Source organism: Eurosta solidaginis, chromosome 5 (assembly GCF_040869045.1).
Source record: "Eurosta solidaginis isolate ZX-2024a chromosome 5, ASM4086904v1, whole genome shotgun sequence".
Classification (NCBI taxonomy): Eukaryota; Metazoa; Arthropoda; class Insecta; order Diptera; family Tephritidae; genus Eurosta; species Eurosta solidaginis.
In genome coordinates, this window is record NC_090323.1 from 217,283,998 (window position 1) to 217,297,253 (window position 13,256).

At 38.3% G+C, this 13,256-nt stretch overlaps 1 protein-coding gene across 6 annotated transcripts; it reads right to left on the reverse strand.

Annotated features, from left to right (window-relative positions):
* Positions 1 to 208: 208 nt before the first annotated feature.
* Syx7 (syntaxin 7) lies at positions 209 to 6,354 on the reverse strand. Of its 6 annotated transcripts, none has more exons than XM_067788239.1 (7): positions 6,163 to 6,354; positions 5,657 to 5,963; positions 5,526 to 5,595; positions 5,316 to 5,460; positions 1,988 to 2,248; positions 1,746 to 1,901; positions 209 to 1,680 (listed from the first exon to the last, which is right to left on the reverse strand). In XM_067788239.1, the coding sequence occupies exons 2-7, from the start codon at positions 5,796 to 5,798 to the stop codon at positions 1,585 to 1,587; spliced, it is 870 nt and encodes a 289-aa protein (XP_067644340.1). In that variant the 5' UTR covers positions 5,799 to 5,963; positions 6,163 to 6,354; the 3' UTR covers positions 209 to 1,584. The 6 variants fall into 6 exon arrangements, with proteins under 6 accessions (XP_067644340.1, XP_067644341.1, XP_067644338.1 ...); XM_067788240.1 differs by having other exon boundaries at positions 5,657 to 5,975; XM_067788237.1 differs by having other exon boundaries at positions 6,082 to 6,354.
* Positions 6,355 to 13,256: the final 6,902 nt, after the last annotated feature.

Genomic DNA, 13,256 nt, shown 5'->3' on the forward strand with positions numbered 1-13,256 from the left:
GGCGACTAAAATCCACAATCAAGGTTCGACGTGGTCATATCAAATCGTTACCGAGATGGCCGGGCTAGAACCTCCTTGATGATATTTTCCGAAGCGTGCTGGATTTGTAGCCGGCAAAGAACCAGCGTCATCGACAATACTCCACAAAACCTTCAAGAAAAAGACTGTGATGTCATGATTTCGCATAGACAAATACAATTGATAAAAATTATTTTAGTTTTTTGAAGACTTGCTTTATTAATACCCACATTATGGATGTCTTTTACTTGGTTCGTAGATTATTTTATTTTGTTTTATTATACTAAATGTTCACAAATTATATTTATGTTCTCTTCAAACTAATACGAATCATTACATCTGCTTCCATCACAATAGCGGGTGCAGACCAATTGATGGTCAAGTAAACAATATAAATACACATATTTAAAATATAAGAAAAAAAAACAATAACAAACATCAGTAGCATAGCTCCAAATGAATTTTCATTAAGAGAGTAATTTTTAAAAGCATTTAGCAATTTCTCAGAACAATTTATGTGCTACGATTGCATATATGTACATACTCCATATTTAAGCCACTGCTAAAAATTTACTTTCATATCGGGTGCTTTACATAAGTTTTACGTTCATAGTTTACTTAATAAATGTAAATTTTGCATAAAATTATAAATTTAAATATTATGATTAAATAATACAATACAGTATATAAAATACGTATATGTGCAGTATATAAATATATTTTATCCGCCACAAAGTATTGTGAGAGTACAGAATCTTGTGCTAAAGCAAATATAGCAAGCCTAAAGGTTTTGAGCTGCAAAATGAAAATATTACAATAGCCGTGCTTTTGTCATTAAAAAAATTATTTAAATTAATTTTTAAATTTTTTTAGCCATAACTTCTCAACCGTTTATCGTAGATATTTCAACTGTAAGCAGCTGATACGTATGCTTATAGCCTATACATTTCATTCAAAAATTGAGATTTGAAAGTATTAAGCTTAAGCCTATTTGGCGTTACTCGGTCGATAAGTTATACATCGTTAACTATTTGCATTTACATTTTGTTTTGTATTAACAGATGTTCCTGATTTTGCAATTATGAAACAAATACATCATCATATACTTTGTTTTGATTTTGAATGTAATGTTAGACTGTTTGCACAAAATTCTAAGCCCTCCTATTGCTTTTTATAGATGAGAATATACACATTTACAAATAAATTTTTGGTGTCAATTTTACAGTAAGCAAATTTAGAAGTAGCCTATCCATATACCAACTTGAAAAAACATGCACTATTCATATTTTGTACAAATGGCAAAATTAAAATAGGTAAATTTTCTTTTCTTTGTGAATTCTTCTGTTATTTTGATTTTTATACTTCATAAAAAGTGTTTGCTTTCAAATATCACTTGACTATTATGGTAAGTAATTGAATATAAATATGTATGTTTATCATTTCAACATTGGCGTTGACGCAGACATCAAACTTTATAATTTACAACTTTTAGCAGCATTTGGGTGAATACATATGATATACATGTTACCAATTATTAATTTGAACCGTGCTGCCTACAAACTGTGATTATTTTTGGAATTCAAATATTAAAATCATAATTATAGTAAATAATACAGCAGAGAGTATGCCAATTAAGATGAGTTTCTTCTTGCGTTGTTTATTCTGGAATTGAAAAAAAAAGTTGTACAGTACTCTACTGTTAATTTAATAATGAAAATCAAACATACTTTATACGAGCTAGCTTTACGTAGATTATCAGCACCTTGAGATACGAAAACACTTGTCTGTTCAACGGACGATTCAATTGAATCAACGGTTAGACCTTGCTCGTACACCATTGCGCCTAGTTTCTTATAAATTTCATTTACTCCTACGATGTTTTCCTAAATAATGCAAAAAAGTAAAGAAAAGAAGTATGGCATTTGTTGCAAAGGTTCCTTTTCTGTATATATTTTTATTAACTACATACCTCCAGTTCGCGTATTTGTCGCTCCTGCTCTTCGAGTGCATGTAAATCGATTTCTTCTTGCATTTGTGTTTGTTGTTGTGATTGATTAGATTTGCGATTAAAAAAATTATCCTCAAAGAAGGAGCCGCTATTGTTGCTGCCACTTGTACTTCGACCACCACTGCTACTGTTCGTGCCTGGTGGTTTGCTGATATTATAACTATGCGCACGCGCTTGTTTTACAGCATTTTTTTCGATATCGACTGTCTTGCGTTGAACGCCCTAGGTAGTAGACACATTTGATGTTCACATTTTGCATTAATAAAATTGATGCAAAAATAATCCTAAAAAATTTTAATCCAAGCACTAGACTAGTATACATATTATACACTTCTCGAGCAGAGTGTTATGTTGTTGCTGCAGTAGCGATAAAGACAGGGTGTGGTTTCGATACTGATCGTCCTTTGCCGGATATATATCTGGTACGTTCCGGTAACAAGCACCGACAAATTCGAGAACGATTTAATATGACCACATTGAATGTTCTAGGCCATCCCGCCTCCACTCCCCCTACTTCCATGAATAACTTGGAGTCACCATATCCTCGGCTGCTAAAGAAAAGGGATCCGCCACGGGTTGGCAAGGTTGACAATTGGTTTGGAGAATCTATAAATTGCGCTGGCATTCTCTTGAAAGGGTTGCACTACACAACCTCTTAATAATTTGGATTTTTTAGTCGCCTGTTGCGACAGGCATACTTGTTACGATTATATTCAAAGCCCCCTAATCTGCTTGTTACCGGAACGTACCGGATCTGCATCCGACAAAGGACCTTCAACGTCGATATCACTCCCCAAGGCCTTCGGGGAGTGTCCTTATCGATACAACAACAACAACAACAACCATACTACCACAGGAGTGATTTGTTTGACATATTCAATCATCGGGTTGTCAAATCTATCCTACATGTTTTATGCCGCCTCCGAAAAGCATCTGCAAGGCAAATGATTTTTCACTGAGAAACTTCATGGCAGAAATGCTCTCGGAGTGTTTGCCAAATCACCGCCGAGGGGCGAATCCGCTTAGAAAAACATTTTTCTAATTGAAAAAAACTTTTTTATAAATTTTCGAAGTTGCTTTGCCCGGGGAAATGCAGTACCTAAAAATATATATCTATAAGATGTTGATATGAGTCCGGTACGCTGCAGTTGTTTTTGCTTTTGTTGTAGCTACAGGGACACTCCCCGAAGGCCTTGGGGAGTGTTATCGATGTTGAAGGTCCTTTGCCGGATGCAGATCCGGTACGTTCCAGTACCAAGCCCAACAATCTCGGGAACGATTTGTTATGACCACATGTGACCATATAGGTCATACCGGCCTCCCACCCCCTAGATCCATGAGGAGTTCGGAGTCGCCAGAGCCTCGGCTGTTAATGAAACTACGGATAGGTGAGGTTGACAATTGGGTTTGGAGAAGCTATATATTGCGCTGGCAGCCTGAAAAGGTTCCGCTACACAATCCCTTGAATGTACGCAGCGGTATTTTAACCTTTTGGTACTGTCCAACTGTCGCAGGTAATATCTTTTTACTTCTTAAACCTTCGGGTCGAAATTTGATACCTCTTACAATAGGCATGCCTAACCGCATAGATATTTTAAACCCCTTAACCCCTTAACATTAAGCCTCATTTGCCTGCAACGAAGCCTTCACTCACAGTGGAGTGGTAATGCAAAAAATATCAACCTCACTCAGCTATAGTGGAAGTCGATTTTTCACTATTATTAATATATTATTAATATAATTTATACTTTAAAACTAAACTTTAAAGCTTTAAAAAATTCATATTTATCGTTTGGGTGAAATCGGTTTTCGATACGTGATCGTATAACACGATACGGGACCTGTAAGTGAAAATATTTTCAGCTTCAGGTTAGTGCACAAAAATGTTTCTTAACTCAATTCGAGTGGTGCCATAGAAAACTTCCAATAATGATTTTATTATTTTTTTTTTTTTTTGTTCTCATTTTCTCAGCTGAGTGGTAGTGAAAAAATTTAATGACTACAATACATTTTTAGTCGTAGAGGAGAAGGGCATCACTATCACTATGTTGATTAAAAAATAGTGCGCACTCTAATTTTTGTTATAAAGTGTAAAGCTAATGAGAGTGTAATGCAATCAAAATTTAGTGCGCTACCCCAAACTGGCCCTAATCGAATGCAGAGCATTACAGTTATTAGCCACACTTGTACCAACTGTGATGAAGTCTGAGGCTGCGACTATTCTAGAACCACTTACGCCTGAACCAATAAAAAACGCGTTCAAATGAAATTGGACATCACAATGTTAAAAGAGTCAGTTGAAAGCTTTACGATGACAGAATTAAAACTAGTATCGTCGCTTATGGAACTTACGCGATTCGCTGCCGGATTATGATTCGCTCAAAGCAATAGCTCAGGTTATTAGTCGTGGTATTACGATTATAAAGATACAAGATAGTTTTTCATATTGAAAACAAGCTACGGCAATTTTGTGATAAGAAACAACAACGGCAAATGTGTCGAAAGTAACAAAAAATGATTACCGTTAGCTTACATCACAAAGGCCAAAACTAGCAGAGGAGGAACGCACTCTCGCGGGGAAACTCGCGTCACTGTAGCTCAACTTCAATCTGGGTACTGTAACAGGTTAAACTCTTACCTATCCAGAATCAGCCCCGACATGCAAAACATATGTCCTGCTTGTAATGTGTCCCCACATGACACCAACCATCTCTTAAACTGTATTGTGGAACCAACGCTCTCTAACACCGCTCTCATTATGGTCCACCTTGTTGATACAGCAAGTTTCCTTGGACCCCCGTTAGAGGACATTGATGAGAATTTGTGATTGGTCGCACCTATTGGATGGGGCGAAGCACTGTACAACAACAACAGCGACAACATGTAGTTTGTAGTGTAGTTTTTCGAAACTACGTTATTCACCCATTTTACTAAGGTGTTTTTAATACACCTCTTTTAAAAGCCGATATATGCTTGTAGTGAATGCGAAACTAAGTTTTTTTTTGTTTTTCCTTAAAACTATTATTATTATTAATTATTTGAACTTGCATTTTTTTACGTATGTACATATGTTATGCATTGAAAGCTTAACAATTCCCGGTATTTCACTTTATTTAAAGTTGTTTAGAGTTTCACCCTACCACTCTGGCCGATAAAACTCATAAGAGCAGCAAAATTTTATGTTGTCAAAGAAAGTTTCAAAGTAAACTATATTCAACTTAAACTGGAGTTTAAACTCGGAATGATAGACCGGGCCCTAAAAAACGTACTTTTTTCTAAAAATTTTTACCTGGAATGCAGTGAGAGCAGCAGTAAATTCGTCTACCAAACGATCACGTTGTATTTTCAAGTGACGTTCTTTGCATTTGTCCACTTCTTTTAAATGATTATTTGTATCCGAAACAAGCTGATGCGTATAGGTCAATATTTGGTGCCTATATGAAAATTTTAAATTACTAAGTCTTATCAGTTAACAAGAATTGCTAAACATAAATCATACAATTGTTTCTTCAAATCGGGTGAGTCCTGTGGTGTATTGAATTGGTTAACCATACGCTGCATAGTAGATACTGCGAAAATTAAATTTTTTTGAATTATGCATTAATACGATGTATCCGCAAATTCCCTTACCATTTTGTAGGATTTTTTGTATACTTGTCGCAATAGTTTGGGCAAGACGTTGAAAATCCGTTTCGTTAGACCCATTTAGTTGTCCGTTAGCAGCGCTATGGCCACCGCTACTAATACCATTCTCCAGATGCTGCAAGTCCATGCTCTCGTATGTAGACACTGTGATTATGTTTTAAGACGATCAACAGCAATAAAACAAATAAACGCCTATGTATATTTGCCTACTGAGAAGTTTTTTTGCAAAAGGGTTTGTGGGCAAGGAATCTTGTCTAATAGCTATCCACTCGTTAAAGCAAAATCGTCGAACCTGAAACGATTACTTTGATTGTATAAATTAATTTGGTAGATGATTTTTGGTATGGTATGGTATTGCATGCAAAACACGCACCTCACAAAAAAAATTAACTATATCTTCCTCAACATACCACCTAAACAACTACGTTGCTCGCTTTCTTCGTGTTTTCCTTATTTCGGTAGCACAGAACTGCCTTTGGTGATTTCTTTACCTTCCGGGTTTCTCCGATAAATGTTGCGTTTCAACCAATTTATTGCTTTATAAACACTTAATTACATGGTATTGAACAGATACTAAGTATTTTCTGTAGCATTTAGCAATTAAGACCAAATTTTTCAATTTTTTCACAAATTATACACCTTTTTACTTTTTTTGCTACAAAATATTAGTCAACTGCAATCTGTCATTTATGATGGAGCTGCCAGAATTTTTCTATTGTGTTAAGATCTTTACACCCCAATCTAACAAAAACACTCTGTGGCAATTCTCTGTCAAAAATGCGGCAATTATGCGGCAGTTATGCGGCAGTTAAGCTCCCATTACTGATACTTAGCATAAACTTAACTTGACTTGGCAACTTAGCCACGATTATACTCCACTTGGCGCATACAACCTGGCATCATAATCAGCGTTGAAATTTACTTTTAAATAAATGTCAATTTGTATGACAAAATGTCAAAATGAAATGGAAACAAACAAATGGCATCTCAAAATGTAAACGTCACTTAGAACTTACATAGAAAATAAAAATTCAACAGACTTCTAAGTCAAGTTAAGTGTTGCTAAGTTCTGAGTAATCAGTAACATGAATGTTCATTTAACAGAACTGTAAGTGACAGTTCGCAAGCCAAGTCAAGTCTATGCTAAGTATCAGTAATGGAGCCTTTACTCACGAACGCACGTACCAAAAACGTGTCAGCTGACACGACCTATCTTATGAGTGTACAATGCAAACGAAAACTCATCCACGTGCAACGCCCGTACGTACGTAGCCCGGAACGTAGAAATCAAAACAATTTTGATTTTTTCCGTAAGAACGTGTCAGCTGATCGCTCTCTCACTAAACAGAGTTGCTTAGTAAACTTTTGTGCGCTAATTTTTGACCGTTTGCACTTTTATGCAAAAACACCTAATTAAAGTTTGAAAAATTGTGAAAATAATTCGAAATAATTATGTAAAAGTGCAGATTATAAATATGCAATCTATTTATATTTATTTAATATTAATTCCAGCCTTTTACAACATCAAAAATTAAATTGGAAAAAGTTGATGTTTCCATAAGCAAGCATGCAAAATGGTCAATGGCAACAGTGCTTATCTGTAAACAATACACACACAAATATGTTATGCACATGTACACAGACGCACACATTGATCTATCTCGCACTGGGCCACAGCCACAGGCTTGGAAGTCAACCCGGATAAAACCGAGCTTGTCCTCTTCACGAGGAGGTATAAGGTACCAAATCTAACACCGCCAAGAATTGGGGGTACGTTTTTAGCGTTTAGCGATCGAGTCAAGTATTTGGGAATAATTCTGGATAGGAAGCTATTATGGAGTGACCATATAGTGGAGCGATGCAAGAAGGCAGCAGCAGCGCTGTTCACCTGCAAGAGGGCAATTGGCACCTCCTGGGGATTCTCCCCCAAGGTGACATACTGGATTTATACAGCCATTGTGCGCCCGATTCTTCTTTATGGTGCCTTGGTCTGGTGGCCTGCACTAGCTAAAACTACCTATCTTAAGACGCTTCAAAAGGGCAACGGAGTTCGGAGCTCTGCATCACCGGGGCTCTCGGCTCCACTCCATCTGAAGCACTCAACACAATGCTATACCTTCCACCTCTTGACCTGGTGGCGAAGGAAATAGCGGTCATCGCCGCTTAACGCATAAGGGAAACAGGTCTCTGGTCAAATGGATCTAGTGGACACGCAACAATCCTGGGCACGAGCGCGCTAGTCCCAATATCGATGCGCACTGACTACTGCACGCCAAATAACGTCTTCGTTAAAAATTATAGTATATATATACCATCGCGACAGGACGGGAATACCAGACAACATACGGTACCGGGTGCCATCAACATATTGTTATGGACTTGCATTTACTATGGAAGCAGTAAGGAAGGCGGTCGGCATGATGTGGTGGTGCACAGTGGCTAGTCATTGTCGGCTGGGGCGGGTCCTTGCCAACCTTACTGTTCCTGCGCCATAAACAGAAAAAATGGTCATATCATGCCTATCAAAACGAGCAGCTGTCAAATTCAAAACAAACTGACAGAAGCGCAGAGACCGACTCAAAACGCTTATAATTCAAATCAAAATGACATCCGGTCGAACCGGACGCCACGGACAACCCGTTAACATTCCAAAATTTAAAAATTCAAAAACATTACCGCAAAAAAATTTACCGAACCGGACATGGCCAGTTACCAACGCTGAAAACCGAGAATAAAAAAAAAGCTGAAAATTAAAATATAACAAAAGGGGGAAAAACAAAAAGGGCCGAATATATCTTGGGGGCGCCGCGGGTGTTGTTGCGACGCCCGTTGCTAGACCCACCCTCAAAATCCATGGCCACCGACGCACCTATTTTTCGGTGGCCCCTTACCTGTGTGCCCTAAGTGCTTTCTAAACAAGTAAGGAAGTCAGCATTCCCATATTGTCAACAAATTTATTCAATGCTCATTATTACTACTAACATAGATTTGTCTTTTGTTTTCTCTTACTTCTTACTACACGGGTTTTAGAACCTATTTAAGCTTATAAACAAATTTTTATGAAAAATTTTTATAGCAATCAAAAGGCTATATATGTACTAAAATAAAAATATACTATATATGTAATGAAAGAATATCTTTTTTTTTGTAGAACTTTGGTCAAATGCCCTTTTTTCTCCATTTTTTTTTCTTTTTTACAAATCTATCTTAGGGCTGTACAGTTTGGATACAACTTCTGCTAATTGGGGCCCCCTACAAAATTAATAGTTGTTGTATTGAAATTACTTTGAGTTTAATTAAACATCAATTCGGTATTACACATAGTATAGTGACAGTAATATGTACTATGCGCTGAGAAATTAGTCATAAACGCAACTAGAACTAAACTTGGGGTAAATCCTACCCCTCAAAAAATATTGTTTCACAAGCTCAAGCAAAACGTAAGCTTTTAGCTTCATGGAAAAATTACCGAAGTCATTCACCTGTTCAGGTAAAACATGAACCTTTAAACTTATAGTACAATTACTGAAATCGTTTTACTTGTTCAAGTGAAACGTAAACTGTTTTACAAGTATGTGTTAGGGTTGGTATTGTTTCGGGTTTAGTTCGACTCAGTCACCCAAAAAAAAATGTATACAACAAAAAGTTTTGTTTTGCTAGCGCAAGCCAACCCGCATTACTTGTTATTTGCGTCTCTTAATATAGAGTTAATGCATTTTACTGATAATGCAACTGAGCTTGAATTACCAATAAAACTTTATTCCTTACCGAAACAATATCAACACTTTTGCTCACTCCAAAATCATATTCGCCACGATGGCATCAATAAAAAAAATGTATTAGTAAAATTTTACCACAACGCAAAGCAGATTTTAATGCCTGAAACACCTTTTTCTTTGTTTCACAGGCAGTATAAATTGCACACCCATTACCATTAAAATATGCTTTGTTTTTTTGTTGGTTAAAATTTTTTCTTGTAGAAAAACGGCAACTTACTATGACTTAAACATTACATAGATATATACTCGAATATGGGTTTTTTTTTTTCTTTTAATTAGCTTTATACCCTTTTTTGCAACACTAAATAGTTACGTTAAATTGATCTTCGTGGTTTTTAGTTATAGGACATAAACTTTACATTACTATCAATCTTGAGTTGTTTTTATGCTTTTTTAATATTAGTGCCTTTAACTACAGGGAATTCATTTTTCCACCAAATTGCAATCCTATTTACAGTGCAAAGGTATTTAGCACATTGGTCTTTGTGTTTTATATAAACAATTCACTTTTAATTTAGTTGTGGTTACATTAACATTATATAATGTTGCGGAGTCAAAATATAATTTAAAAAAAAAGGTTAAAGCTACAACTACATAATTTTAGTTCAGTAGTGGAACGAACTCACCGCTTTAACCGCTGATGTTCGTTATCGCAATTGGAATGCCCGCAGGCCTATATTCGCTGTCCTGTGATTGTCATTGTAGCAGGTTTATTGTAGCCCAATCTGGTCGTAGTTGGTAAGGGTTGCGCTAGTAGTGTTAGTGCCGGTATGGACGCGGTTAATAAAGATGCGCTAGTAGTGTTATTGCCGGCATGAGCGCGGCTAGCAAGGATGCGGCTGCTATTATTGCCGGTATGAGCGCAGTTAATAAAGGTGCGCTAGTCTTGGGGTCGGTGGAACCGCCTGTTGTTGGTGTTGACCTTAATGGCCTCAAGCCTACGTACGTGGCCCCGCTACGTGCGTTGCAACTGGTGTGGCGGTACGTCTGATGGTTGTTGCGCTCGTGGTTGCGCTTATGAAAGAGTTGGGGGAGGTACTACCGATGGTGATGCCCGTTGTAATAGTAGGCACCGTTGGTGGTGGTTGGCGCGGTGGTCCGAGGTGAACAAAAGACCCAGGTGGCGATAAAGCTTCGTACTGGCCCTTACGCCGGTGGTAGTGTCCTCCTAGGTTAAGATATATTACCACCCAATTCCCCCTTTTTTTTCTTTATTTCTGCGCAGCATACAATTGCCACTTGAACATGCCTAATGGTTGATAGGTTAAAATGCAGATCTAATTCTGGCGTTGTTTCATTGATGGGAAAATGTTCACGTTGTAAGTCCCAATAATCATTTAAAAACACCATCGGTGAATACGTTTTACCACCATCATCTAATTTGGTGTCGATTTGGCCGGCAACTCGGCGATTTTTCTTGATTTAGTTTTTCTTACCAAATTTTTTTTTTCCTTATGTGTATACGGCGGAAACTCAATCTTCCAAAAGGCCGATTTTTTCGTAGTGATGGCCGGTCTGTCTTTTTCTTGTTTTTTCGATATCTTTTTATCGCAACTTTCGCCAGATCGCTAGGTGTGTTCGCGTGAACACGCTCCCAAGTGGATCGTAGCCGTAGATCGTAGCTGCAGACCGTAACAAACCTGCTTCGCTTTGAAGACCTGACGATGAAGCGAACAGGAAGCCGGATCATCTGTGGGAAGCTATTGCCAGGGATCTCCGACGACAAGCAACGTGGGGCACGACTCACCCCTGAGATAAGAGTCTCAAAGTCCTACTACGAAGCCAGCCGGGCAACATAGGTCTATCAAAAAAAAATTTTAAGTCAAGTTGGGAATATTTCTGTTTCCTAGTTAAAAGGGCTTTGCGGCAATTAGACATTTGTTATGGAGAACTCGTCAAAACTCCGAAAGATGATTCCTAGTGGGTATCGCTCCCACAGGAATGCAAAATAAAAAAAAATGTAGACATTTTGATATGGAGAACTCGTCAAAACTCCGAAAGGCTAGTCCGACCTAAGTGTGGACTGCCAGGGTGTTCACGGTCCTCGGTGAGTACGCGCGTGAACATCCTATGAGGTCAGTGCTCGGGGAGAATACTGGGCGAGATGTCCCCGACCGCCAAAACGCCCAGACCAAAAAAAAGGTCCAATTGGTGGGTATAGAAAAAAAATCAAATTGTAAATTGGCAAAAGAAACGCCCTTGTTGGTTCATTGCGGACGAATATCCGAAGCATGGAAGTGACCTATCAATTTCCCGTTTAGGTCCTCGAGATCATACAATGCATTGCCTATTTTTCGAAGCACGCGACACTTCAGGTATTTGGGTAGGAATTTGGCGTTAATGCCCTGTTTAAAGTTACTTAAGGCAAAGTTTCTTCGGAAAACTTCCTGAACTTCCTTGTAGTTGACTTGTCTAGAGCGCTTGTTATAGGTGGTTACTCCCCTATCCTTAGCCTGATCTAAATTTTTACGGATTTGCTCACGGATATTAGTCAACTTGTCAGTTCTGCTTACTACCGTAACCTGGTCTTCCCGAAGGCTGCCGAGTTTCCCTAAAATATTGTACGTTGAGGCATGTTGGACCATATTTTGGCCATATAATGCAAAGTATGGAGAACACTGAATCGCCGTATGAAAATCACTTCTCAAAACTGACAAAATCTCGGGTATATGCTTATCCCAATCGGTATGGTCAGGTTTATCTTTCAGGAAAATCCTAATTTTCGAAACAATTTCTCTATTAACGCGCTCGGATGCGTTTGCTTGAGGAGAATATAACCCCGTCCTCACGTACGTCACCCCGTAATTTGCAAAAAATTGGCTCATTTCCTTCGAGATAAACTGTTTACCATTGTCACTGTGAATAAACTCAGGGACTCCTACAGCTGGAAAAATTTCTGAAGCGAAGTAATTTATAACGTTAACAGTGGTGGCTCTCTGCATGGGCTTTAGCCAAACGTATTTTGAAAAATGGTCTAGTACTATGAAAAGAAATTGATTTCGCCGCATAGATCTCGGATACGGCCCTAGAAAGTCGCAATATAACCGCTGAAATGGCCTTTCGGATTCAAAGGTACTCCCTATAGGTAGTCTCGACTGCTGATTGGTGGGTTTTACCGTTTTGCAGGTGTCACAACGCTGGACGTAGTCTCTGACGTCCTTAGCCTGCTGCGGCCAGAAGTACTTCTGCCTAACACGTTCTAAGGTTGTCTGCCATCCGCCACGGTAACTCCGGTTAGCGTCATGTGCTAATCTCACTGCTTCCTCAGTCAACCCTTTTGGTAACCATAAACGCCACAACGAGTCTTCTTCCCCTCCCATCCCCTTACGAAACTTAACTCTTTTGAAAATTACACCGTCCACAACTCGTAAATCTGGAAGTGATTCCTCGTTTTCGGTGACGGTCCGAATTAAGTCTAAATACTCGTTGCTGCTAAATTCGGGAGAGACCAAATCTATTTCTCCGGGTGTGGTAGTGAAAGACAACTCATCGGCATCAAAACGCGACAGCGCGTCTGGTACTACATTCAGGGTGCCTTTACGATGTCCCATTCTAAAGTCGTATCTTTGCAGTAAGAGTGACCATCTCGCTAACCTCCCGCTTAAGTCTTTCTGTGTCATCAACCACTTGAGACTGGAGTGGTCCGTAATAATCCGAAAAGGTAATCCTTCGACATAGGGTCGGAAGCGCTTCACGCTGATTATGGCTGCAAGGCATTCCAGCTCGGTTACTGTATAATTGCGTTGAGCATTATTCAGCTTTTTTTTTTATTTATTTATTTATTTTTTTATTTATTTAAAGTCGAC